The sequence below is a fragment of the Brienomyrus brachyistius genome, chromosome 17 (genome assembly GCF_023856365.1).
Source record: "Brienomyrus brachyistius isolate T26 chromosome 17, BBRACH_0.4, whole genome shotgun sequence".
NCBI classification, from domain to species: Eukaryota; Metazoa; Chordata; class Actinopteri; order Osteoglossiformes; family Mormyridae; genus Brienomyrus; species Brienomyrus brachyistius.
Window position 1 is genome coordinate 8,166,857 of NC_064549.1, and position 26,425 is coordinate 8,193,281.

The following is a 26,425-nucleotide window of genomic DNA, read 5'->3' on the forward strand; positions in this document are numbered from 1 at the left end:
GGCCTTCATAATGCATATATAATGCATTCATAGAACATTCAGTGCACCGGCCTTCATAATGCATATATAATGCATTCAAAGAACATGCATAAGCAGCATGTAACCATATATTAACATCCTAACATACCTTAATAGCTTTAATAAGCATTCATAACAAGCATCATAAATTACATTGTTTGCTATCAAATAATGTTTGTTAAAAATGCATAGATAGATAGATAGATAGATAGATAGAAAGATAGATATCGAAGACTTTTGTTCCTCTCATGGGGAAGGTTTCTGGTATTTTGATGTGTGCATCAATGCCATGTGTTTCCATCTGGTTTTGATCGAAATAGAAGTGCTATACTCAGATATAGTAAACAATTTAGAAGCAAGTTAAATGTCTAGGTGTATATATAACTTGCTACGACAGGCTAGCGTGTCAGCATACGTAATATGCTGAGTAACATTCTTATTAAAATCTTGTGATAATCTGTGTGCGCATGTGACGAGCCTTTTATCCCATTGACTCTGGAGGCTGTGCTGCTGTTTCTGGGCCAGGGGCTATGTTTAGTACTGTGTCCGAGGCTGTTGGTGCGTCGATGCCAATTCTGCTGATTGAATTGCATTGAGTCAGCTGGTCGGTCTGTCTGTCCTTCCAGCCCTTCAAGCCAAGACCTCAGCATAACGGATTTACATTGAATTATGTGAGTGGCTCCAGATTGTATTTTCCATCTGGATGTCATGCTGCCTTCTCCATGACCATTCTGGTCACCCCAGGAAACCTCCCTCTGTGCCCCCAACTGACCTAATAGTCTGGGATGCCCGCTTACGTAATGGCAGCGAAACATCCAGTGCATTTGTCACTCTGTTTTCGGCTGTGTTTATGTGTGATGTATGTAAACATCCAGCCGTTCCAGGTATGGCTGTACAATACAGACACATTGGCTCTAATGGTGCTTCCTCTTATGATTGGTGACGATGTACAGTAAGAGAAGCCCGACGGAAGCCAGTATGTAGCAGACCACAGAGCCTAGAGGCTGGTCCATTTCAATACATTTCTCTTGACTTTCACCACATAGACCTCCTTCATTCTCTTAACACAAGGACAGGCGTATAAGAAGCAGTTAGAAAGACAGTTGCCAATGATTCCCTATGTATTGTGAAGGTCTTATTTGACCAATTAAATGACAATATTATTCAGTGCTTACAGATAGTCTTTGCTTAATTCAGTAAAAATATTGCTAATTTATTGGTTTTATAACCAAAAGCATTATTTGTTTATAAAAAATGTACATCACATTAGAAACAACTGGTAGTTTTAAGCAAAATATTAATTTCAAGTAGTAATAAATTGAAACCAAAATTATTGTTCTAAAAGGCCTGTTATGAGTTATCAGTTCAAAAGTTAATTGACAAGCATCATTGGGTGATGACAAGCCTTTGCAATAACATAAAACACCAAATATTTGTGCTAAGTATCTTTTTGGGAGCCATTGACTACAATTGCAATTAATAGCAAAATGGCAAGAACAGAACTGAATAAGCCAGTCAAAAAATTTGACACTTAAAAAGAAAATGTCTGAGTAGATGCTATGAGCGGATATGCTAAACATCGCTTGTCAATGGACTTTTGTTATGAAACCAATAAATTTGCAACATTTTTGCTGAATTAAGCAAGCGTTCCGTGACTTTCTGTGAGCGGAAAAACAGTGCTGAGCAGTTATAGAAGGAAGCATCTTAAAAACAATGTTCTGAAGTGTCTGTAGGTGCAAGTTACATTTAATAAATATATTACTGTATATGTACCCAGGTTTGCTTTGAAGTTTTCATGTTCGTGGTAACCTGACCAAGCTGATTATGAAATCCCTGCTTTACACATTCATAATTATTTACGGAACAGCCTTCTAGATACAACGAGGAATAGATTCAGTCTTCCTGCTCCTATAAACCTGAGGAAGTGCCTCTGCCACAGTACCGGGGAGGGGGGGGGTGGGTCACTAAACACCCCCCCCCCCCCCCCCCCCCTTAGATCTGCAAGGAAGCGGGAATGTGTGGGGGTCCTTATATGGTCGGCACGTCTCCCCCTCACTGTACGGCCCAGCAGCTGAGATGTAAATCACCAGCTTGTATAACTGCTTGGACGAAGCTGATCCCTCACACTGGCACTGCGCAGTGTCGCCGTCGCTGTCTCAGTCCTCTGCGTTTCTCTTCCTTTTGGGCCCATCTTCAATGGAGTGCAGTGTAGCACTATCCTCCGTTGGCAATCTTCTCCCGTCGCTCTTAACCTAACAAACGTCAATCTTGCGTGTACCGGTCCTGTTCTCCCTCATATATAGCGCCTTTCTACATTCTCTTTTCCTGCCCTTTTCCTTCTGCTCTCCCTTCACCTCTCCTTTCCTATCTGCCATTCTCTACATCAGCGCTGTTCAAATCACGGTCCTCAGCATCCAAGCCCTGCTGATTTTCCTGCCTTCCTGCGCCCGTCAGCCACGTGAGAAGCCTCTGTAGCCGATCAAAATCAGTAATTATCAAACTAACTACCTAGGAGAGCTAAAAACAAGGCCGGGATTTGGAATCGAGGTGCAGATTTGAAGAGCCCTGCTCTAGATTGATACCATTATCCTTCTCTCTTCTCTCATTATCATTCTCTCTACATAAACCCAGTTTCACTTGGCATCAGACAGGGGGCGCCGGTGCTGATGCTCCCCTAGAGCGTCACCTCGACTGGGACTGGTACTGAGTTAAGAACTTATCCGAAGAAAAACAGGCCATGAGGCAAGAGACCTATACTCAACCCAGACCCTACTTTACCCAAACAAGGAGGAAACCAATGGGAAAACAGGCTAACATGCAAGTCTAAAGTTTAAACAGAATGATGGAAAACCAAAAACAGGCAGTCAGAAGCAGTTATCTAGCTGAAAAGGCCTTGTTAAAGAGAGGTCCGACAAAGACAGTCAGACTTATTTAGGATAACAGTAGGAGTGCGGTACAACAGCTGCGTGTAAGAAAGGTATCTCCAAAATATGTTGCATGCCAACACTTGAAGTAGTTCTGGAAACAATTCCAGACACTGTGTAGGAGTACCTAATAAAGTGGCCACTGAATGTAAGGTGGAAAGCCAATAGATGTTGGTTTATTGTACATGATCTGAATCGGTGAATTTGAACTTCTTGTATGCAACGGGGCAAAACGTAAAATTCTTACCACAGAACAGAAGTAATTTTGTCATGTAAATGTTACTGCCATTGGCATCTAATATGTAAATTGGGGAAAACTGATTACTTTACCATCTGTCTTTACAACCGGTTACATTATCGTAATAGCTTAGCTGATTGTCTCTCTCTCCCTGGCCTTTCTTTACCTGCTTGTAGTCACCCAAGTTAGTCAAGGGATCCACTAGTGGCTTATTGAACATATATTCACCTTTTGTGTTATTGAAGAGGTTACTTATGTGTCCTGTGGTCTCGTGAATGTACCAGCACGCCTTTAATGTAGGGCAGCCTACGAGTCTGACACTGTTTCAGTAATGACGCATGGGCAAAAAAAAAAATCACCCAAGAAGATACTAAAGAATGATTAGAAACTTAGGAAATGTTCGGCTGCAGGGATGGCCGCTAATGTATTCACAGCAATAAATCGAATTTAAAGGTTGACAGAATGGTTTCTACACTTCAGTGCCATGATTTGGGTGGCCTGGCAGATCAGCGGTAATCACTCTACACGTCTGGCTCTGTCCGTGTGGAGTCTGCAGTGTCTCCCTCTCTTCACACACGATATCTCCAGGGGCTTCTGTTTCCCTTCTGCGGTACAAAAACATGTGGCTGAGTTGATATCACTGCTTCGACCTTAATGGGTGTGTGTGGGCCCCTATGATGGACTAGCATCCTATCCAGAATGTTCCCTGCCTCATGCTCCATGCCTACTGGGATAGACTCCAAGTTCACCTGAAACTTGAGCTGGTTCTGGATGAATGTTAGATCATTCTTATTATAGTTTTTCATACAATAAAAAATGACATATGTGTGCCTGTTACGCATCAACCTACTGACTGCTCATCGTGGTCGGGGTCACGGGGGGGGGCTGGAGTCTATCCCAGGCAGCACATGGCTAGGATACACCCAGAAAAGGATTTCAGTCTGTCGCAGGGCACACATGCATACACACCATGAGACATTTACATGCCAGTTAGAGTACCGCATATTCTTAGATTGCAGGAGGAAACCCGCACAACACAGGATGAACATGCAAACCCCAGACACACAGAGCAGAGGAGGGATTCGGCCCTCAACCCTGGAGGCATGAGGCAGCAGAGCTGCCCACTGAGTCGCCCGTCTGTTACACACGTTATCCTAAAATACCAGAGCTTATGCAAATATTGCAGAAAATTTGGCTGAAACATGTAAAAAATAAAGCACATAAAAATTTCAGCCAAACTACAATGAGATCATTATATTCGATAAGTAGCATCAAGTAATAACATATTTCAAAAATGTAACACAACAAAAAAAAATGTAATGTTTTTTATGTATTTTATGGAGAACAATTTTAAGAAATGTATTTCATCTACGAATCTCAACTATCTTAGATATGTTGAGGAAATTCTAGTTATTTAAAAGTAAAACCACAATTATAAAAACGTACCTGATACTGAGAGTAGGAGTTCAAAAGAGTAAAAAAAAAATCTACAGTGTAAAATGTGTAACGGCGATGGCAGTTTTCCTGTTTCCGAAAATACCCAGGCTACTGTAACTGTTGATACCAGAACAGCCAGGAAACACGCCTTTCATAAACTGTTGTCCCCGCCTTGTGGCGACAAACGCGAAATAAGGTTTGAACCGTTTTACGTATTTATCACGCTGCCCTAAGACACTTCGAAAAAAGAGAACAAAATGGTGCTGTGATTGAGCAAACAGCACATAATAGACAGTTTGCATAAGCAAGGTGTTTATAATGTCTTACAGGTGTAGCGCTATAAATAACCCTTTATTTGTATATTTGAGTCGTAATTCTGCGGCGTATACGTGACACTAAAATAATGATGTATGTATTTTAAGGGATTATTCTGATCGCGCCGTTTTGATGACGTCAGTATAAGCATATTCCAAATTTAAATCAGTTATATATATATAGTCACGATATACAGAAACTGAATATTTTAAAAAGGTATTTTGGCACAATTTTTATTCAATTTAATTTGATGGTTGACATGACATTGTCCATATTTCTGCACATCATGAGTGTGCTTTCTTAAATAATCGCTGTTATACAATACATCAATTATATTTTATAGTACCGCGATTTACGCTGCGGTTTTTATTATTACAACGCTGCCTTAATCACAGATTACGTACCGCAGGTTCTCTGTATATTTCTAATCAGATGTCATTGCCATGACATAAATTTTATATATAAATGAGGACCAACCACATATTACCTATGCCAAGTCAGAACCGTATGCCTGAATTTTACTGAAGTATTAAAACAGCACAAGATAATAAATTTGTATGATTTATCTGCAGAACACGAGGTTCCTTCCAATGCAAATCAAAACAGTCCGGCAGACTGTAGCTAGGTGGCGCCTTTGGCAAAGACGCCGCTCTCTGCTGCCGCAGTGCATGGTGGGTATCTCAGGTAAGCTCTTATAATACACTATCTAAGCGCAAGGGCAGTTTTGGTAACTGCGGGAATGTTAATAAAATCAGTTTTTTTTAAAGAATAATAAGCGAATATATGTATGTACGATAGTTTATTTTTTTATAGATTAGTTGTTTTAATGGAGCTTCCATGCGGGTTATTTTTTATTTTAAATACGAAACACTTGGATCCTTAAGACTTCTGGAATTATCAGGTAAATATTAATAAAGATGTTAATATTGGTTCTCCTACCAAAATAAAATGTATTTGAATAGTTATCTATATCAGTTTTTTATGGCAAGCAAATTAAATATATATTTATTTTATTTTAACTATTATTGTTTATTATATATGCATTAAATTCAGTAACATTTAATTTATTAAGAAGTGTAATTATAACTCACGCAGTTGTACTTTAGGGAAGTTCATCATTTCTAAACCCTGAAACGTACAAGTTATAATATGCAGTTTATAATGGAACTTGGCGATGCTGGCAAATGACAGCATAATTAGTCAAATTTGTGAAGGTTTTTTTTTTTTTCTGCTGTCGATGACTTTCTAGAGTTTAGAAACAGCATGGATAGTGTGTGCCTTGTAGGCCCGGAAATGTCATCCGTAAAGTGTGGTAATTGATTGAGTTGTAATCGATCTGTAAAACAAAAACTAACCTAGAATATGTTAATCATCAATGAACGGATTCAGCATTTACTAATGAGTTTTGGTGAACATCTCGGCAAGTTATGCTTTTAAATTTACCAATGAAGTGTTACAGTTCGTCTTATTCAAAAACTGAAAATCTATATATCCCTTAGTCTTATTAAGGACCCTTTAGTTTTAATGCCTATCCCACAGTAAGTATTTCGTTGATTCAGTTTGCCTGCTGCAAACAAGGTTTATTTAATCTGGATATAATTGGGTATGAATACAAGCCATTTTCTGCTGATACCCGTATTAACGTTAACTACAAACTTTATACATTTATAGTGGGTGGGAAAGCATCACTTACCATTATGCTTGAATAGTATATATTCCGCTACAAAAACTGATCTTACTGCAACTCTAAATTGGTGCGAGATTAAGCAAATCTTCAGTTAAATTTTATTGCACAAAGCAGATTTGTTGCGCAAATCACAGTACCGATGTATGTTGCTGTGCCAACTATTTTAAATCATTTAGTTAGTTCGTATTTAGTTAACGTAATGTCGTTTCAGATAAACCAGGCTATGACTGTTAAGTGTACAGTGATGCCTTATATTTTGCATATACTTAGTGGTATAAATTAAACATTGCAGTATTTACTGGAAGCCAAACACTGTCGCCAGGACAGCGATCATTCTGAATTTACGTAATTATAATAGGTTGGTAGAAATGGAAAACCAGCTTTTCCTTCGCTCTCTGGGCAAGGTGCAATGAGCCCTTTCCTTGTTTGCGTGCCCGAATCCTTTTTGTCGGCTGATACTTCGGCTTCCCTGGGGGCAGTAACCCTTCTGCTGACTGAGGGCCGTTTTGGCAGCTTCTTTCGCGATGTACAAACAAGGTTGACGATCCTTTGCAAGTCCTCATTATTTACTTGCTTATTTATAGCTGATTAGATATACAAATAGCTATTTTTTTAGTTGCTTGTCCACTCTCGTTTCCCAGTCCACTTAGGTTGCGTATAATTATTAATTTATCTGTAATATTGTGATTCTTCCTCGTAAGGAATATTAATGGTATAGACGAAAACGTGTAACAAGTGTAAATAAGCCATATTATAAATTCTATGCTCGCAAAAACTCAGTATATTAGGTAACATTTGTGCAGCTCCCAAATCTACACTCTCAGACCCTTAATTATTACCTTCTGAACTCAATTAGAACATCTGATCTGTGATAGGAATAAGGGTTAATTGTTAGTAGAACTGGTTCTGTCACTCTATCTGTGGGTTTATGTAACATTGGCTATTTTCAAATGTTCCCATCTCTGATTTCTGAGGGGAAAAAGATGAATAACAGCGTATGAATAACAGCCCTTGCGCTTGGTGGGATGACAAATGAAATCATGTACAATGGGGATGGAAGGAAGGCACAGGTGATGGAATAAAGCTCCTTCCTTCCAAACTACCAGATTTTTAACTGTTTAGCTTCAGATTGACTAATATTAGGCATTGCTGAAAAGGCGATATTTTTAGAGAGTCTCCAAGAATTTGTGTATGAAATTAGTAAATATTAGTTGTAAGTCAACTAGTGCAAAGATCACAAATAAAAAACAAGTAAATTATAAATATTCAAAAATCCAAGAAACATTGTGGTAAAAAAAAAAATTAACTAGCGGCCTCTTTAAAATAAAAAAGTTCAAGGTCAAACTTGGCCTGCTTTTGCAGTTACATTGTGTGTACATGTTATATTTTTGTGTGCATTTTTCTGCTCTCTAACAAACCTGATGGTGTATCTATTGTTTCGACAGCAGTAAATTTCAGGCATGTAACAGTGTATTTTAATAAAGGGTCAAGTATGTGCCTATTATGCATTAGTCATTCTTCACACATAAATTTATAATGTGATTTTTTTTTGTGTTCTCATTGCAGTATCAAAGAATCAAATATTCTTTCCTATTACAAAACCACTGCCTCTTGTACTGTTATTTTACAAATCAGATCGTCCCACCATCTTATAGTTTTTATTGCATGTATTATGTAATGAAAGACTCAACTTTTAGCGGCTGTTCAACGGGAATTAACTTGAACTTAAAATTAGACTCTAACACGTCATTATAAGGCACTGAACTTTTCAAGAGAACTTTGTTTTGTTGAGAACTCAATGCCCTGAAATGCCTTTTTCATTATTACAGCATATATTCTACATGTACACTGAAAGCAGCTCATATAATAGCTACTATTGAAAATGAGTGCATATTTTCACAGAGCTGATACTGCTGCTTATATTTTAATCAGATTTCACATTTTTAATTGAAGTAATCTCTCTTTGAAGCAAAAACACTGCTAACTGTGAGTAAGTGTGAATTAGGGCACTTGAGCCTAGCAGTCCATGTTTCATCCATCTTTCATGCTGCTTTTCCACTACAAGGTCACAGTGATAAAATTAATATATATGAAGATCTATTGAATGAACAGGATTGAAGCACGCGATGCTTCATAATTGCATAGCGAAAATGAAAGACATTGTTAGACAGATTCAATTCAATATAAAGAATCTTTGTGGAATGTTGCATGTGCTATATAACAGGAGAGAAGGTCACCTGTCAGATTTCTCAGTTCTGATCATATAGATCTAGGTGGGGCTCAGTCATGTTGTCAGAAGACATCCTGTGCGGCACACGGCAGGTCATCGCAGGGTTAGAAGCTCTACGGGGAGAGAACCAGAGCCTCCTGGACAGCCTACAGGAGATCCGGCAGCACGGGCCAGCCGGTGAGGCCGGCAGTGTGGAACATGAGAAGCATGGTCTCATCCAGCAGTCACTGGACAGGATTGAGCTAGGCCTGGGGGAAGCTCAGGTAAGCCATAGAGCTCGGTCACGCAAAGAGATTTTAATCAGAGATGACACTTCGATATGCATTACTCCGCTTTACCACTATTCTTGCGATGACTGCTAGGATGTATCAGTGTCATGCTTTGTCAAAGCTGTAAGATTGAGCACGATTGTTGACCAGACGTGAAGAAAAGATGACTGAAAACAGCAAACGGTTGTGCTACAGCAGACGGTATCCAGTAGATTTGTGGTGGATGCTCCTCTATCTTCCAAACATTTATCCTATGCTACAGCAGCAGGCAATCTTATCCGCAAAGGGCCGGTGTGTATGTCAGTTTTTGGCTTAACCTTTAAGTCAGAGGTTCAATTCCAGGTCTGAGGACTCTTCAGCCAATCAGTCGTCTAATTATGGAGTTGTAGCGAAAACCTACATACAGTACACACCAGCCCTTTCCAGATAAAGTTGTCTACTGATAAAGTTGTTATACTGGGCCTCGAGATTCTCCAAATTGTAGCAAACTCGGCAGGTGTTTTGAGGTTACTCAGCTCACGCCATTTTGAGACTAAATCTAATTGCACCCACAGGTGATGGTGGCTCTGTCGGCGCACCTCAGCTCCCTGGAGGCCGAGAAGCAGAAGCTGCGGGCTCAGGTCCGCCGGCTGTGCCAGGAGAACCAGTGGCTGCGCGATGAGCTGGCCAGCGCCCAGCAGCGGCTGCAGGAGCTGGAGCAGCAGATGGTCACCCTGGAGGAGCAGAACCAGCACCTGCAGTTCATGAGCAGCATTCGAAAATACGACCAGGATGAGTCACCGTTGGTCAGTGTCTCGAGTCTGTATGTCGATGGTAGCTACCTTGTCACATGACTTCCCACCCCGCAATATCTTTTTTGATACCAGTGTTTCCCAATCCAGTCCTCAGGGGACCCACAGACAGTCCACATGTTTGCTCCCCCCAAGCTCCCTAGCAGAAATGTGGACTGCCTGGCTGGGAGCATCAAGGGAGCAAAAATGTGGAGCTGGTGTGGGCCCTCGAGGACTGGATTGGGAAACCCTGTCTTAGACTTACTGACTTACTATTTGTGTCTCTTTCCATGTGATTCCACTCATATCTCTACAACCCCAATTCCACCCTGCAGTGTCTCTGTGCCGCTTATTTTTAATTTATATCCTAATTTTCTTGAAGGATGACAAAGAAACCGCCTCTTCTAAGGAATCCCTAGATGATCTCTTCCCTACGGAAGAGGAGGAACAGTCACAGAGTAAGTTTATCATATAACCATGAATCGCAACATGGATCTCAACAGACATACTGTCGATGTCTGTAAATGTTTGGATATCTGTGTTGCTTCCTACCTTTTCGTAGTGAAACATTCTAAGAAATGCCATGTTAGGCGATTTTTGTCATCATATGAACATCATAAAGTGTACTTACACAAACCTAGATAGTATAGTCTACTACACACCTAGGCTATATGCTATAGCATAAATAACGATAAAAAGTGCAGTATAGTAAATACATGAACCAGTAACATAGTTGTTGATTACCATTATCAAGTATTACGTACTGTAGGACACATTTCCTTGTTGTGCACTGTGTACTGTGGTGTGTCAGCAATGACCACTGATCACTAAATTCTAACTATTATTCTAATCTAATGGGATCAACGCCATATATGTCATCCGTCATTGACCGAAATGTTACGTGGCACTTGACTCTGTGTCTCAGTATTAAACATAAATCGCCATTGATGTGATGTTAGTCCTGCTGTTTTTAGGTTCCCAGCCCACTTTAGATTATTTCATGTCCTGTCTCTGTTAAATGTGTGTCTTTGTCCTCCTTTGTTGGTTCCAGTCTCCCGGCAGCACAGCAGCGCAGCCGTAGCCGCCCAGCAGGGAGGGTATGAGATCCCTGCCCGCTTGCGTACCCTACATAACTTGGTGATCCAGTACGCCTCCCAGGGCAGGTATGAGGTGGCCGTGCCCCTGTGCAAGCAGGCTCTGGAGGACTTGGAGAAGTCCTCGGGCCATATCCATCCTGACGTGGCCACCATGCTTAACATCCTCGCCCTGGTCTACAGGTAACTCAAAAATGCCTCTACTGCATGAACTACTACAGTGCAAACAAGACCATGTGTCTGTGACATTAACCAACTTTTTGTGACATTGAAGGGATCAGAATAAGTACAAAGAGGCAGCCAACTTACTGAATGATGCACTGGCCATACGGGAGAAGACCCTAGGCATAGATCACCCTGCAGTAAGAGTCCTCAAGCACTCTACCCACCTCTGTACTCTTAAATTAAGCAGCATATTCAATCCCCCTTCCTCAGCACTCAGTCATTTAGCTGAGCTGTCACTGGGCAGTAATATAGAGCTGCTGCATGCTCTGGTAGCCATAGACATGGCTGTTCAGTGTTGATATTGTTGAACCATTAAAATATCTTGAAGTATTTAAGTGCTCTGAATGTACCTGTCTTTCCACGATTTACGTTACACAAAACTCGGTAAATGACATAATTCTGAACCTGAAAGGGGTCTAAGGCTGCAGTCCCTGGGTCTCTGTGTAGGTGGCGGCTACCCTCAACAATCTGGCAGTTTTATACGGCAAAAGGGGCAAGTTCAAGGAGGCGGAGCCACTGTGCAAGAGGGCACTGGAGATCAGAGAGAAAGTAAGGCAAGGGCTACTGAGCAGTTAGCGTAGAGCTCACAGTACAAAAAGATAGCGAATGACTTAAAATAATTGTTTAATGCTTGGGGGAACCGTTTGTGTTCTAGCATTATGAATTAACCTAATACGTAACAGCCAAGCAATTTTGGTTTAGTTTGCAGTGGTGTGAATGCAGTGTCCTTCCATAAGAGCTGAGCCTGTTGTCGAGGTTGCTATTGCTACATTGCTACCATAGTGCTAGCCATACACATGCATACTGTGTGCCGTGCTCTCCTCAGGTGCTGGGAATGGACCATCCAGATGTAGCCAAACAGCTAAACAACCTGGCCTTGCTGTGTCAGAACCAAGGAAAATACCAAGAGGTGGAACAGTATTACGAGCGTGCCCTGCATATCTACGAGAGCCGCTTGGGGCCAGATGATGCCAACGTGGCCAAGACCAAGAATAACCTGGTGAGAGACTGTATAGTGGTCAAGTGAGAGTTTGATTATGTGGTGCTGAAACTGGAGGAGTCGATATACAAGAGATGTTAAGGTAGGTGTTAGGTAGTATGGGCCAGGGTTCGAGTCTCCACTATGGGTCCATGTGTTTGGGGTTTCCCTAACAGTGTAAAAACATGCTGAGGTTAACTGAGTTACCGAAATTGCCGTAGGTGTGAATGGTGTGTGAATGTGTCCTGCGATGGGTAGGCGCCCCATCCTGGGCTGCTCCCTGCTTTGTGCCCATAGTCTCTGGCATAGGCTCCATACCCCCACAACCCTGAATAGGACAAGCGGTTACAGAAAAAGGATGGATGGATGGATGGGTGTGGATGGATGGATGGACAACAGTTGAAGGATGTTGGTAAGGAAACAAAAGTTATTATGGCCAGAACTGGATCATGAAAACGAAGCTGTGTTTATATTTTTTCGTTTATCTTGGTCTTTACAGGCCTCCTGTTACTTAAAGCAAGGAAAGTACCGACAAGCTGAGGCCCTTTACAAGGAGATCCTGACCCGGGCCCATGAGAAGGAGTTCGGATCAGTCGAAGGTTAAAAAACCTAAAAGCTAGAATATATTCACCAAGCATTTATTGTCCACACTCTGTCACATTTTTACTCAGGGAAAAAAAACATCTTATTTCTGTCTGTTGTTTTAGTTACAGGTTAATTTTAGCCGTTTGTGTATTTTTTGTATATTTCTAAATTTGTTTGTATTCCTCGTTTTGGAATTTTTTGAATTCGGATTAATGCGTCTCAGTTCATGATTCCCTGAAGCGGCATCGTCGAATTCTGACGCACCCATTTACAGTTTGGTTTTTGTCAAACTGTAAGTTGCTTTGTGGGACATTTAGGGAAGCAGGATGAGAGTTGTTGTAACGGCAGTTTTTCTGGTTGTGAGGAGATACCTTCTGCTCTTAAGGGGACGGCAGCTCCATGTGGTTCAGCACAGAAGAGGGAACCTACCGACAGGTAATCTTCTGTTTCAGTTACGGCAGTATTTGGGGGAAATTCTCAGTACCTTTTCCATTCTAATTCAGGACAAATGCCTTACAGGCGAAGAGCCAATTGTCTTGTATGTAAAAATCCTTTATCTGTCAAGCACATTTATTGCAGTGTGTTTTTTTTTTTTTAACTCTCTTAGACAAAAATACCATTTTACTGACTTTAAAAGAGGCTTTTAGTAAAGTCAATTCAGACTTTTTATAGTTTTTTTTTCGTCAACAGAGTCTGTAACTAATTTCTGCAGAGCAGCTACTATTAATGAACTCCCAGCACTACAGGAGGCCCGACAGCTTCTCTGTTTCTGCCTGCAGGACGGACTGGGCAGCCTGAAACGCAGTGGCTCCTTCACCAAACTGCGGGAGTCCATCCGGAGGAGCAGCGAGAAGCTGGTGCGCAAGCTGAAGGGAGTCGGGACGGAGGACGCCACTGCTCCTACTCCAGGGTAACATGAAGGAATTAAGGATACGTTTTCATTTCACCGATTCTTGACGCGCTCTCCAGGCAGGTGAGAGTTTCGATATGGCTGTGGATATGATGTGACTCGGCAGGTCATGTGACTCTCTGCTGACCTCTTCCCCAGAATGAAAAGGGCCAATTCCCTTAATGTGTTGAACGTTGGCGTACGAGAGAACCAGGATGCAGCCCAGGTAAGGAGGATGATCTTACACACAGTCCCAGTGTCTGAAGGCCAGCTTGTCTTTGCGTAATCCTTGCTGTTTTGTTAGCCCACATTTTGAATGATGTATGTATCAATCAGTACAATCAATCAGATGTTTAAATGTCAAATTAATCTTGATGTATCGGTTTAAAGTTTGGTTGTTATCACCCTGTTATCATCCTCTGCTCAGAGTCTTAGCAGCTTGACAGACTCTCGGAACCTGAGCTCCAGCGCCCAGAGTCTGGCTCGTCGTGCGTCCCTGACTGGAACCAGATAGTAGCCCACCTGGCAACCTTGGACCCGTAACCCTGGACCTGTGTCTGTGAGTGGCCCGCTTCCTGCTTAAGACCCACTTATCTCCTAAACCTTCACTTGTCCCACTGGATTATCTGTACCAAGACACAAAAGAATCCTGGTGAATGGCTGTGCTGATCCCACAGGGGCATTGGGGACTTGTCGGATAAATGCAGGATTCAGCCCCATTTCTCAGACAAGAAGCCAGTTGTGTGGGTAAATCTGATTGGATTATTTAACACAAATGTTATGCAGCAAGGGAAGACTGTCTGTGGACTCACACTGGTTGAATTTCATGTGCTACTGGTTCACTAAACCATGTAGGTCAAATAACAAAAAAAAATAAAATAGATGTCAGCACTGTGTGTAGGGTAGATTCACCAGCACTGGAAAAGGGCAGTGTCTTAACACTTTTCAACCAGCCAGTTGATTATACTCTCTGGCTGTGACTGGTTGGTTGAAACAAAATCTTAATCTGGATTTTTACTTCTTGGACATGAACTTTCCACCTCTGCAAATAATTTCATTTTACTTTTTTTTTTTTGCTCAATTCCATTACGTAATCATGACTTTAAAAACGTTATGAATATGAATGAACATTATTAAGTTCAGTAGTAACAAAGTAAGTGTCATTTTAGGAAAAGTTTAACTCAAACTTTTTTATATTTTACACATATTTTGATATTTACATTTTTTAAATTATTGTTAAAATGACATAAAAAGCACAATTATCTCAAGCCTACAATAATAAAAAGAAACTAGATCCAGTTTGATAAATTACATGCTTTTTGCTGTATTCTGGTAGCGAACTAGCAGAGAAGAAAATTAACACTGTACAATTAACACTGTACACTGTACAATGTTTAAAAACTGAAAGGGAGGCTGAAAATGAAATTTGCTTCGTCTTCAAGCAGTCTGTTTTTGAAGTTTAAAATGAATCCCTGCCTTATATTTCAATACAAACATTTCAGCAATAGCTGGTTCCCTGACCACTGCACCCCTTGAAACACACTATTGCTATAAAACTGAAATGACCTGGTTAGTACCTTCACTGTGGTATTTTTAGTCACATTGGCACTGACTCGTACATTAAAAATGCAGTCATTGTGTTAATATTTTTCTTCAAGTGTTACGGAATAATGTACCAAAAGTCTCAAAGTAACAGCTCCAATTATTTATTTTTATTGTAGTATCAAAGTCTATTTTCGTTTGCCATCATCTGCAATATAATTTCTGTAAAACTAACTCCTTGTCCATGCTCGTATCCTCAAAGCAAATTGCTATACATAATTTTTTCCCATAGTCATCAAATGTGTACTATTTAAAAAATATTATGATTTTCAGAAACAAGCTACATTACTAAATCAGGATACTGATCTTCAGTTGACTGAATTAATATTGATAGTCCCCATATTTTATGAACTCCAGCTTTGTCTGATGTAACCCTGTAGGCAGCCCCTATGTCTAGAGCTGGTAGCATTAGCTTACCCAGCTTTCAAATCCACAGCCAGACAAGCTGATTATATTACAAACCACGCTTTCAGCAGCTCTGTTGTGCTGGTTAAATATGTAGCACTTCAAGGAGCAGGAATTCAGTTTCTGATAACTGATCTTAGTAAAACATAAAAGAAGAGTCATATAAGTGGGAACACGTTTCAAAATTGTAAACATACAGGTTGCAGGTCTGTAAAACCTTGATGTAAACACTAAGGAGAAATGCATCTCACTGCAGCAGTGATCGCAACTCAAACTGCCGATATTGTCTTTAAACACTAAGTAGGTTCATGGGACAATGACTGTTCGAGTTTTAATCAAAATGACTACATTATTTTTTACTAAACAGAAGATACTGTTATACACCAAGTGAATGCTTTTGCTGCCATAATTGTCATAAGTACTGTCTGCTCATATGTCTGATTTAGACTGGAAACTTGGTTACTGTTTAATGTTTGCAGAGTACTTTAATATAAACAGTTTTAAGATGAAAAGATTCATTTAATTGCAGACAAAATGCACTAGAGAAGTGGGTTTAGGAAAAAAGTCTTTATCATTTGTTACAATGTGTTTAAGGTTGGAGCTGCCATGTTCAACATGTGCAAGAACAATCTTTGAAAACTGATACAAAATTTTACTCTGATTCAACTTTTTGTTCAACTAGACAAAATTCGGTGTGTATTACATAATACTCCAAATATCATATGATTCAAATATGAATTTCTTCTGAAAAGTTTTTTTAAAAGCCTCTATATACATTACAGTTGCATCTGTTTCTGCTGGAATGACGTGTGTGCACCATATCCATCTAGACTTCTGCGCTTCAGTCTATGTTCTAGACGGGTCCTTCAAGCCTGATGAGCAATCTGAGCTATTTTCTGCAGCATTTCCTCTGACTGCAGCTGATCCAAAGTGAGGAGGGACAGGCCCAGTTGGTCCTCCTACAAAGAGAAGAGATTCACTTTGTATAAATTTACCATCGTGTCAAAGGTCAAAGCAAATACGTGAGATGTCAGAAAGCTGGAAATGTCAACTGAGCAGATTATCATATTGCCAATGAGATCAGTGTTGAAAGGAAGGGTTAGATAACAGAAATAAGCAGAGAACTACTTTTTATTTACTAGACTATCAGAATTAAAAGTTCTTTCCCTTGAGGAAGGACACCTGGCCCAATCTGTAAGATGTCAATATTCCGCGGTGGGAGGTGGGCAGAAATTAAGCCGCTTACCCTTCGGAATGGTTGGGCCATCTGTCGCAGGAAGTGTTTGGCCAGTTGAATGGTCTCATCAATGGTCAGGTTCAGACTGCCGTCGGAGATGTGCTCCTGAATCCAGCGGGGCAGCTTGCCTCGCTTGTCTGCACGAGCGTAGCGCTGGAGGAAGGAAACATGGATGCATTGATTGGGGGGGGGGGTGCTTGCAGTGATCCATGGTTTATCCCAGGGTAGACAAAGTATAAGTAAGTCAGGATACAACCTAATGTTAAGCAAACCTTTTATGATCCAGAAGCTTTTGTCTTTTCCCATCCCACCCCCAGAGATGGAGATTTCAGGTCCAGAGAGCACAGATCCATACCAGTTGAGTCACAGATTCACAGTCACAGAGCACTCCACTGATTGGCTGAAACAAGGTCTTGGTCTGGATTTGTACTCTCTGCACCTGAAATCTCCACCTCCTCCACCCACACGTGTAAGCCAATTCTTTTACAAGTTGGTCTAATGCTGAATACATGCTCACCTTGTCGGCAAAGATCATCAAGCCATAGTCAGTTTTCCCCCGGATGGCTCGGCCCACGCACTGTGCTGCATGTCGCATGGCGTCAAAAGTCAGGAAGTCATTCTCCCGGATTTGGAACTGATCCCTCAGGTACTCCAGGCGTGCCTGACGTTAAAAAAAATGTAACAAGCAATAGATGCATCTATAGTACTGGAGCATTTGATATTTTGAATATAAATATACAGTCATGAAGACTTTAGCAAGTTCAGGGTATTAGCAAGTCGGTAGCATAATGACTTGGAAGTAAACTGAAATATGGTGGGAGACAGGGTAAGGATGGATAATCCTGGACCCTGTGATGCAATGAAACTGAATCCTGGGTGGCCCCTGTATGGTGACCCGGACAAATTCAGTGTAACCCTGGTACTGAAAAAGTAGGGTTTCCTAAACACACTGAGACGGACCTTGAGGATCCGGCTCTGGGTGTAGACGTACGGTACACCAAACATGATCACTGCGCGCCCATAGTGATGCACTGGGGGGGAGAGAGAGAAGGATAATGAAGTACTTTATAGCCAAGTTTATGGAGACATTCTTGAACCGTAAAAGGTTAGGACGAGGAGCAACACTGGCACAAATTAGGCACAACGCTGGCAACGTTTTCGGCGATCTCATCATCCAGGTTCCCTCACCGAAATCGATTCCTTCCGACACCTTTCCTCTTGCCACTGACAGCAGAATCGCGCCTCTGCCATTCTCACAGGCCTGCAGGGATACACCCTCAAAATCAGTACAAAAAACCAACATACCCCTTCAGGCCTCTTCGCCAAACACACAATGTGCAGTTCCTCCCACCAATCAGAGTTCCACACTAGGGGTCAGCAAATACACTTGTGTTGTCTGAACCACAATAATAATAAATGTTCTCCCAGAGAGTCTCTGCTGCCCGTAGCTGCACTGACCTCCTGATACTTCTCCAGAGCCATACTGGTTTCAGCGGCATCAGGTGTCTCAATAAAGATCAGCTTGTTCCTCTGGATATTCTCCAGGATTCCCTGGAACCAGAAGGCTGAGCGTTAAATCAAGGAATCATGACGTGGTATTGCAGGTCACTGAAACGCAATACTGTTCCTCACGCTATGGAGATCACAACAGTAGCACATAAAATTATGTAAACATGGAAAGTCTGGTACCAATTTTGGTTAACTATAGTTAATTAAATTGCAATGAATAATTTTGAATATTTTATACACAGTGAAAATGAATGACTTGAGACTTTTGGACAGACGATTCATGAAACAAATCACAGAAGAAATAATGAGTTGTGTGATCAAACATGAGTTTATCATTTAGGCACCTTTGGTGATAGACCACGCCCAAGTATGTACCAAATGTAAATACAGATTAGTTTACATTTATTTCATAGACACTTTTGTATAAATATAAGTGAGGCAAATAGCACATTTCAAACATACAGCAGTTAAGGAGTTAAATAGTCCAGCTAGGCTGAGTCTCCAATGACTTACAAGTATTTACAGGTTATAAAACACTTTTTATAAATGTAGCAAAAGACGACAACTATCTCAATCAAAAGACAAAGAGCATTCAGGGAACACAGAGTAGCTAGTACAGCTGTTCCCAGAACAGATTGGTGTTGAGGCATTTATTGAAGGTTGAGAAGGACTGCATGTGGTTTGGCATCTCATCCATAAATATGAATTCCTATTGATCAAGTAAATCCACTCTGTTCGATGACAAACAGATCGATTTCAACAGAACTATGGTTCTTAAGTTCTCTGTATTTTATGAAACACATACCTGCTCGTACCAAGATGCCACAATATTCTCCATGTATGTATAACTGGTAAAGAATGCAACAATGCCGTCGGGCACGATGGCCGACAGTTCCAGGAGCAGATTCCCGTAGTTACGTATGACAGCTGAAAGACAGGCAGAATGCAGTAGTTCCTATACTCACAAAAAATCTTCACCTGTTCTGATTTCAGGTACTATTTCCTCCTTACAAGTAGACAATAAAGTCTAAAAACTGACTGTTGCATAATTTTAAACAAAATAACCAAAAATAAAGATTTTTCAAACAGATCAATAGCTCTTACCAAAATCTTCTCGCGTCTCAAATTTTGAGCTGATGGCCACCTGGTCGTTTCCTCGCCCTACAATCTAGAAGAATCCTTCGGTTAACAAGCTCTAATCTCACACTCCATACTCTCATCCGTGCATGTGCACCACTATGTCAATGAAATCTCACCAATGGACAAAGACAGGTGCGGGCCAGCGTCATGGTGAAGGAAGCCGTGGTAACCGGTCGGAAGTCAAGGATACGGGGGTAGATGTCCAATGGAGAAAGGGTCTGAGTTGAGAAAGATCCACAAAGAGTGTTTGAAAATGAAATAATAATGTATTTAAGCGGACAGTCAAACAACAGGAACATATTCATACCCACACTTTGGGCCCAAAGGCAGGACCTTACCCCTGAAGTGATGATAACAGACTGGAATCGTTCGAACACTGGCTTGATGGCAATAGAGGGGTCCATGCAACTTGGAATGTGAAGATACAGAATTCCTTTAGCTTGAAACAGCACCACAAAATCATGACTGCACTTCTAACTTCACGTGTTCTAAAGGAATCTATATTAATCTCAAACGAGGATCGATATTGATAAAAAGAAACAGCAGACGTCCGACAGTCAAATCAAAAGATTCGTGGAATTGCCATCCAACATACAGGTTCCATGATGTGTTGCTGACATATTTTGAATGTATACATGCACTAAATTACCATCTGTTACCGCCATTATTTTTAGTCATTATTTTGTTTTGGTTATTTGCATTGCTTTTATGCAGTTTTCTTCAGCTTGAGGGAAGCTTAAAAATTCATTGCAGTTGAGTAATAACTGTTCTTGTTCCAGCTCCTGACTCATATGTTACTATGTTCACGATTGGGGGGGGGGTGTGTGTGTGTGTGTGTCTTGTAATGTACACAACAAAGCTATTAAACAATGGGATAAAACATCCAAAGCAGCATTCTTAGACTCTCCATTACATTAATGAATAATGACGTCTTTGAAATTATTTCCTTCTACGATGTCTTATTGACCAAAGGTCCCACAATATTAACTGTGACAGTGTGTGAGTTAGAAAGAGATCTTAATAATAATAATAATGAGGCGAAAATAAATCTGATAGTCACTGTATGACACTACGTACACTCCTGGGCAAAGAATAGGCCAAACCCAAAACTGCAAAACCAGTTTTTGTTCTTGCTACTTATCTGACCATTTGTTATGACCATTGAAAGCTTAATATTTAGCAATTTTGGGTTTGGTCCATTTTTAAACCCAAATCTGTAAGCTTCCTTAGATGCAAGTATGCCAGAAATAAATTGTATGAACTGTTAAATACAAGGAATCAATAAAATGTGTCAATACGGTACTGCCTTCGGTGTGAATGTGAAAATCCCAGAGACGCTGACGACGGATTACGGGAAGATTAGGATAATCGTACCTGAAGTGCAGAACAGGATTAGCAATGGTGGGCGTCTTGTCTTCAAACGGCTCTATGATGATGGTGAAGCCTGAAACAACCAAATAATTGCTGCAGGTACATTTGTTTACCCCCAAAACCAGTAAAAATATGCAGAGGATCAGGTCAGTGACACCCGTGAAGGGCAGGATCCCTACCTTTGCTGTATGTGCTGACCAGCGTTGCGAAGTTCGAGATGAGAGTGATGCCGGAAAAATCGGTGATATCGGCGATCTCAAGGGTACGTAGTAACGAGCGCAGTCTCTCGGCACAAAACCTGGAGATGTACAAGAGTCATGAGGAAATGTACTAAAACTTCAACCATCCCATCTCGAACAACTAAATAATGTACATTTAACAGGAGGTAAAATGCTACAAAATAATACATGATCGCAGTTAATCCTAATGAAACAGAACTGTGGAAAAAATCCTTAAGTAATCTGAATTATTAAATCATATTTGCTGTTATTGTTATTACAAAGTAGAAGCCAACATGGCACCCTGCTACACATGACCCATGTCACATTCATACTAAATACAGTGATCTCCGCTATATCGCGGTTCAGCTATCGCGCCCCCGCTATATTGTGGATTTTTCCCCAACGCACCACAGTTCCCTGTGATTTGTGTGTGTGTGTGTGTGTGTGTGTGTGTGTGTGTGTGTGTGTGTGTGTGTGTGTCTATATATATATATATATATATATATATATATATATATATATATATATATATATATATATATATATATATATATATATATATATATATATATACATACACACATATATATATATACATATATACATATACACATATATATATATACATATATATACACACATATATATATACATATATATACATACATACAAATTACATATAATTATTATGTCACCCATATCCTTAGCCCGACATCCACATATATGTGTTTACAAAGTGTGTTTTAATAAGTTTACGTGTTTAAAAGCATGTGGGAGGGGTATTTTAAGGCTTAAGCTATAAAAAAAATCCTTTATATAGTCTTTCTAAATCGCGGATTTTCACCTATCACTGATGGGTCTGGAACGTAACTTCCGCGAAAGGCAGAGGATCACCGTATATATGACTGACATTGTTACGCAGCACTGTTGTCTGCACAAGGACTGAATTTTGATACGGAGGGTGAATTGTAACACTCTTACCGGAGTGGCTTGCGGTCGATGCAGACCTTCTCGAAAATGTCCTTGAGAAACTGTGGAGAGCTTTCCTGCACCACATGCTGGATGCGAAGCCGGGATTTCAGGTATTCCAGAAAGCGCTTCATAAAGCCCACAAAGTGCTCTGCTGTCCGGATGCTGCCTGGGACGGCTTCTGTGCTTCGACAAAATAAGCAGCCATCTCGTTGACTTCTGTGCTAATGATTTTATGCATTTTGGTAGCTTCAGCAAAACATTTCGTATTGGTTCAGAAGCAGTAAATTGAAATATATGAACGATATAAAGCGGATGTTTAAGACAAAGGACTGGCCTTTAATAAATATGATGAAAATATATTTGCAGTGATATATCTTAATTTTTACACAATAATGATAAATATAATAAAAAAGACCTTGAAGAATTTCATCAGGTAACACAGGATTGGAGAGATAAATATCCGTTTCACGAGCAACATTGGCTTCCTTCAACCCTTCCACCAATCTCCTGTATTCCTCTTTTAATTTTGCAGCATCAGTCTCCTTTATTCTATGAAGAGAAAAAAAGCAAAGATAATCATGATTTCCTTTCACATGTTGTTCACAAATTCATGAAGTCTCTAGCCAAAGTCAGCGGCAGAGAACGCAAACATGTGACTGGTTTCCATACTTCTGAATGGTGCTTTGCAAGGTCTCCACATTTGCTTGGCTGCGGTCCAGGATCCTCCTGGTGATGTTGACGCTCATGGAGTCGATGCAGACGTTATCTGCGGGTGAAAGCAGTGGGTTGCACGTTGCACCGTGAAACAGCCCGCAGATCAAGGAGGAAAATAAAACATGACCTTCCTACCAATGTTGTGTGCTTCATCAAAAACCACAACTGATTTCTTGGCAAGTTCTTTGGATACGAGATCAGCGATCTTCGGATCCAGAAGGTAGTGATAACTGTAGACTACAATATTAGCATGGATGATCTGTTTATAAGAGAAAAAAATAACATAAGTTACTTATCGACCTGATCAATACATTATTGTTGTTTAAATTAACCTAATTTAAATCATTCAAGGACTATTCTACCTGAAGCAGCGTTTTTACTCACTTATACAGCTGTACAATTTTCTGCAGCAGTCCAGCTTAAGCACTTTGCTCAGGGGCACTACAGCGAGACTCGTAAAGAATCTAAACCATTCAATTGCAGCTCACACGTTCAGGTTCATAAGCACAACGCCGCGAGATTCAGTAGCACGGATAATATGTCACACTGTTAGTTTTGCTAAAGTAATTGTAATATGCAATATGTTGTGCCGAGTGTGGAGCTTATGCGTGACAATTTTAACAGCAAAATGATAAGATGAGTGCAATTATATCTCACTATTTCTGAGGATAATTAATTATGTTCTGGGCTTAGGTACTGCCCTTTGTGAAAGGCAACAGCAGTTATAATCTATAGAGAGTACTGCGCTATACTATACCACCAGCATCACTACCACACCACAAAGAAGTCTACACCACAACTGCAGACTTTAGATGTATTAGACTGCTGCACAGAATTTACAAACGACAAGGTAAAAGTGCTTACAGAATATCGGGCAAGGTAGTATGGGCACCAGCCTTTCCGGCGGCCAAATTCCTTCAGATCATCCAAGTTATAGATGCCACTGGGAAGTGGAACCTGCCTGCCAATGGCATCAAAGTCCTGCCAGGGTACAGGAACCGAGGAGAAGCGAAAACAAAGACACGTCAAGAAACATATAAAGAAGAACTAGAGTGTAACCCAGACTAGACTTTTCGTACAGAAGACACACATCTGTAAAAAGTGAAAATATACATATTGACTGCAATGTAATAATGCAACAAAGGTTAACAGCAGTGAAAAAGCACTATAGAAGGAGCAAAAATGTGGGCCGTCTGGCAGGGAGCTGGGAGGGAGCAAAAACATGGTCCCTGAGGACCGGATTTGGGAATCACTGCTTTAGAGCGCATCTCTTTGTGCGCAGTTTACCTCGTAGAAGTGGCACACAGACAGGCTGGGGTTGCTCTGCCGCTGTGAGCGTATGTACGACGCCGTCAGGCTGTGGCACTTCCCGTCCACCTCTTTTCCGAAGCGTAGGGAGCTCACCTAAAATAAACGATACACTCCAGGGTCAGGTTCCCCCTACACAGCTCAATTCTGAAATCTTACGAAAAATTAGGCTTCCAAAGGAAAAGACCACAAAAACAAGGGTCCAGTCTGACTCCAAACGGGCTTAAAGCCACATCCTACCAAGCCAGCCTTACCTCAGGGTGCACGCAGAGGTTTTTGCGTGACGAAAGAGCCAATGCAAGAAAATGACTGTTTTCCCCAGTCTCTTTGGCATAAAATTCCATCAACTTCCTCAGTTCTTCCACAACCTATCAAAGAGGAAACACAGGTGAAGACGAACATTATGATGATGAATATAATGACTGTTTGTTCATGCAAAACGGCTGATCCATGGACATTATGCCTTTGAATTGCAGGATTCAGCTGGGGTACCTGGAGGAAACTCATGCAAACTCTGGTACAAGAAATTTCTCTCCAAACAAATGCATGGCTTTGATAGCCTGACTGTGTGGGTACTGACCTTCTCTATCTCAGGCACTGTTCGAGAGCAGTATATCAGTTTAGTGACCTCCAGGGGGTAAGTCTGTGTCCAGTGGGAAGAGGTTGTACATTAGGTAATATTCATTTTTATTATTATTAAGGAGTTCAGTTTTGGACAGCAGAAACTGAAGCATTTTCAAAATCATTAAACACATCAGACTTCTATTTTTAGGGTAAATGGTAGGGTATATAGTGACTTGTTAGCAAAACAAACAGTACCATATTTATTTTGGTCACACGATTCGTCAAAAAAAATGGCATTTAAAGTCATTTTCTCTAGCAGAAGTTTGAAACACTTCAGAGACATTAAGTAATATATTTAGTGCTAAGGCTTGTGACTATATCTCAATTACAAAGATTTAAAGAAATGCAACACCCACTCGTTGATAAGCGACTATCAATGAAAGGAGTGAGATGGTTTTTCCTGTCCCAGAAGGCATTTCCAGAACTCCGTGTCCCTAGGACAGTTTAAAAAGGAAACGTTAAAAACCTTCGCTGAATGCCCAGTATGCACGTGTCTTGCAAATTGGGTGTAGGTGCTGTTTCATACCTTAGCATCAAGCGTCCTCTTGAGCTCCAGCATATAGGAGTATTGCTCAGGGTAAATGTAATCATACGGGAAGTAGACCAGGAGACCTTCGATGTTCAACCTGAGAAAAACAGCAGTGCGTATAAACACTTACAAATTCACAAATTATACTTCATCCAACTCGACTCTTATTTTGATACGCATATTAGGTTTGCTCGATAAACTTCAACTTCAAAATATCTGATGAGAAAAATAACACAATCTTTTGTCATAAGACAATTTGCCAGCTACGTAGCCATCTCGTTCAATTAAATACGACTAAAATAATAAATTATAAAATGCATAACGGCAATGGATTGTAATTTAGAATACTTTGCATTCTCGCTAACAGAGTACCTACTTCATTTTTGCTGGTATCACTCACGCTCTCCTCCGATTCCCGTATACAGTGTGCTGTAGCTCAGTGCTTCACATTAAAACAAGAGAGAGTTAATAATGATATCCAGAATTATTTACATATTCTATTTTGGAATTTCTGTAACTATACCATACACTGTTATGTCACATCTAAGCATGCAAGGAACAGCGTACTTTCCATTATTGTCCCTCCTTCCTCTAATTTGATTGGTTTATTTAACGGTAATCTTTATTTGAACGCTTCTGTGTGGCTAGAGTATATGTCAGTCCGTAAAAGTGCGACGGAAGTACAACCCCTATTTAGTTTTGAGCTAGACCTAAATAATCAAGCTCTGAATGGCTTTCGATGTAGGTTACTTTGTGGAGTGAAATTATGAAATGAGGATGTCAAGTGATTTTAACAATGCATGTTCTCTTTGTACAGACTGGCATTACTTTTAATGGGTTTTATGTGTTGAGTGATTGTAAGATTTGCTCTGGTAAGTTTACAAACAGAGTCAGCGGTTTACGCGTAAACGGTGAGCAATACGGGTTATGTGAATTGGGCAGGGGCATAGGAATCATTGTAAAAAGTATGTAAACCTCTAGGAAATTTAATTTTAAAAAGTGGGATATTGGAGCCAGCTGACCCTTTTCAATAGCGTATGAAATTAAATTCTGTCGAATGCATATGTGAATATTTGGACTTCCGTCAATCACCACTCAGAGAGATAGTCACAAAAGCAAGAAATTCAATGCTG

The 26,425-nt window shown here is 40.5% G+C and overlaps 2 protein-coding genes across 6 annotated transcripts; one reads left to right on the forward strand and one right to left on the reverse strand.

Moving 5' to 3' along the window:
* The first annotated feature begins 5,593 nt into the window (after positions 1-5,593).
* On the forward strand, positions 5,594-16,405 carry klc3 (kinesin light chain 3). 5 transcript variants are annotated; one of them, XM_048981259.1, is made up of 14 exons: positions 5,594-5,616; positions 5,817-5,833; positions 8,873-9,112; positions 9,673-9,903; positions 10,271-10,346; positions 10,940-11,165; positions 11,257-11,344; positions 11,655-11,756; positions 12,034-12,207; positions 12,686-12,785; positions 13,157-13,206; positions 13,551-13,681; positions 13,820-13,886; positions 14,088-16,405. In XM_048981259.1, the coding sequence occupies exons 3-14, from the start codon at positions 8,906-8,908 to the stop codon at positions 14,172-14,174; spliced, it is 1,539 nt and encodes a 512-aa protein (XP_048837216.1). In that variant the 5' UTR covers positions 5,594-5,616; positions 5,817-5,833; positions 8,873-8,905; the 3' UTR covers positions 14,175-16,405. The 5 variants fall into 5 exon arrangements, with proteins under 5 accessions (XP_048837216.1, XP_048837214.1, XP_048837217.1 ...); XM_048981257.1 differs by lacking the exon at positions 5,594-5,616 and having other exon boundaries at positions 5,620-5,833; XM_048981260.1 differs by lacking the exon at positions 5,594-5,616 and having other exon boundaries at positions 5,620-5,833; positions 8,887-9,112.
* Positions 16,220-25,873, reverse strand: ercc2 (excision repair cross-complementation group 2). The gene is made up of 23 exons (XM_048981249.1): positions 25,669-25,873; positions 25,290-25,389; positions 25,120-25,197; positions 24,720-24,782; positions 24,394-24,507; positions 24,119-24,235; positions 23,696-23,812; positions 22,967-23,090; positions 22,787-22,883; positions 22,533-22,666; positions 22,127-22,295; positions 21,104-21,222; positions 20,928-20,997; positions 19,892-19,961; positions 19,670-19,771; positions 19,518-19,581; positions 19,219-19,340; positions 18,363-18,455; positions 18,093-18,165; positions 17,865-17,935; positions 17,422-17,565; positions 16,914-17,057; positions 16,220-16,626 (listed from the first exon to the last, which is right to left on the reverse strand). The coding sequence occupies exons 1-23, from the start codon at positions 25,671-25,673 to the stop codon at positions 16,534-16,536; spliced, it is 2,283 nt and encodes a 760-aa protein (XP_048837206.1). The 5' UTR covers positions 25,674-25,873; the 3' UTR covers positions 16,220-16,533.
* Positions 25,874-26,425: the final 552 nt, after the last annotated feature.

Coding starts and splice junctions, on each gene's coding strand:
- klc3 (XM_048981259.1), top strand. CDS start 8,906: ATGTTGTCAGAAGACATCCTGTGCGGCACACGGCAGGTCATCGCAGGG. Junction 10,347..10,939: donor AGAGGAGGAACAGTCACAGA/GTAAGTTTATCA, acceptor TGTTGGTTCCAG/TCTCCCGGCAGCACAGCAGC. Junction 11,345..11,654: donor TAGGCATAGATCACCCTGCA/GTAAGAGTCCTC, acceptor GTCTCTGTGTAG/GTGGCGGCTACCCTCAACAA.
- ercc2 (XM_048981249.1), bottom strand. Junction 24,783..25,119: donor TGATAGTCGCTTATCAACGA/GTGGGTGTTGCA, acceptor CACTGGACACAG/ACTTACCCCCTGGAGGTCAC. Junction 19,582..19,669: donor GCACCTGTCTTTGTCCATTG/GTGAGATTTCAT, acceptor GGATTCTTCTAG/ATTGTAGGGCGAGGAAACGA.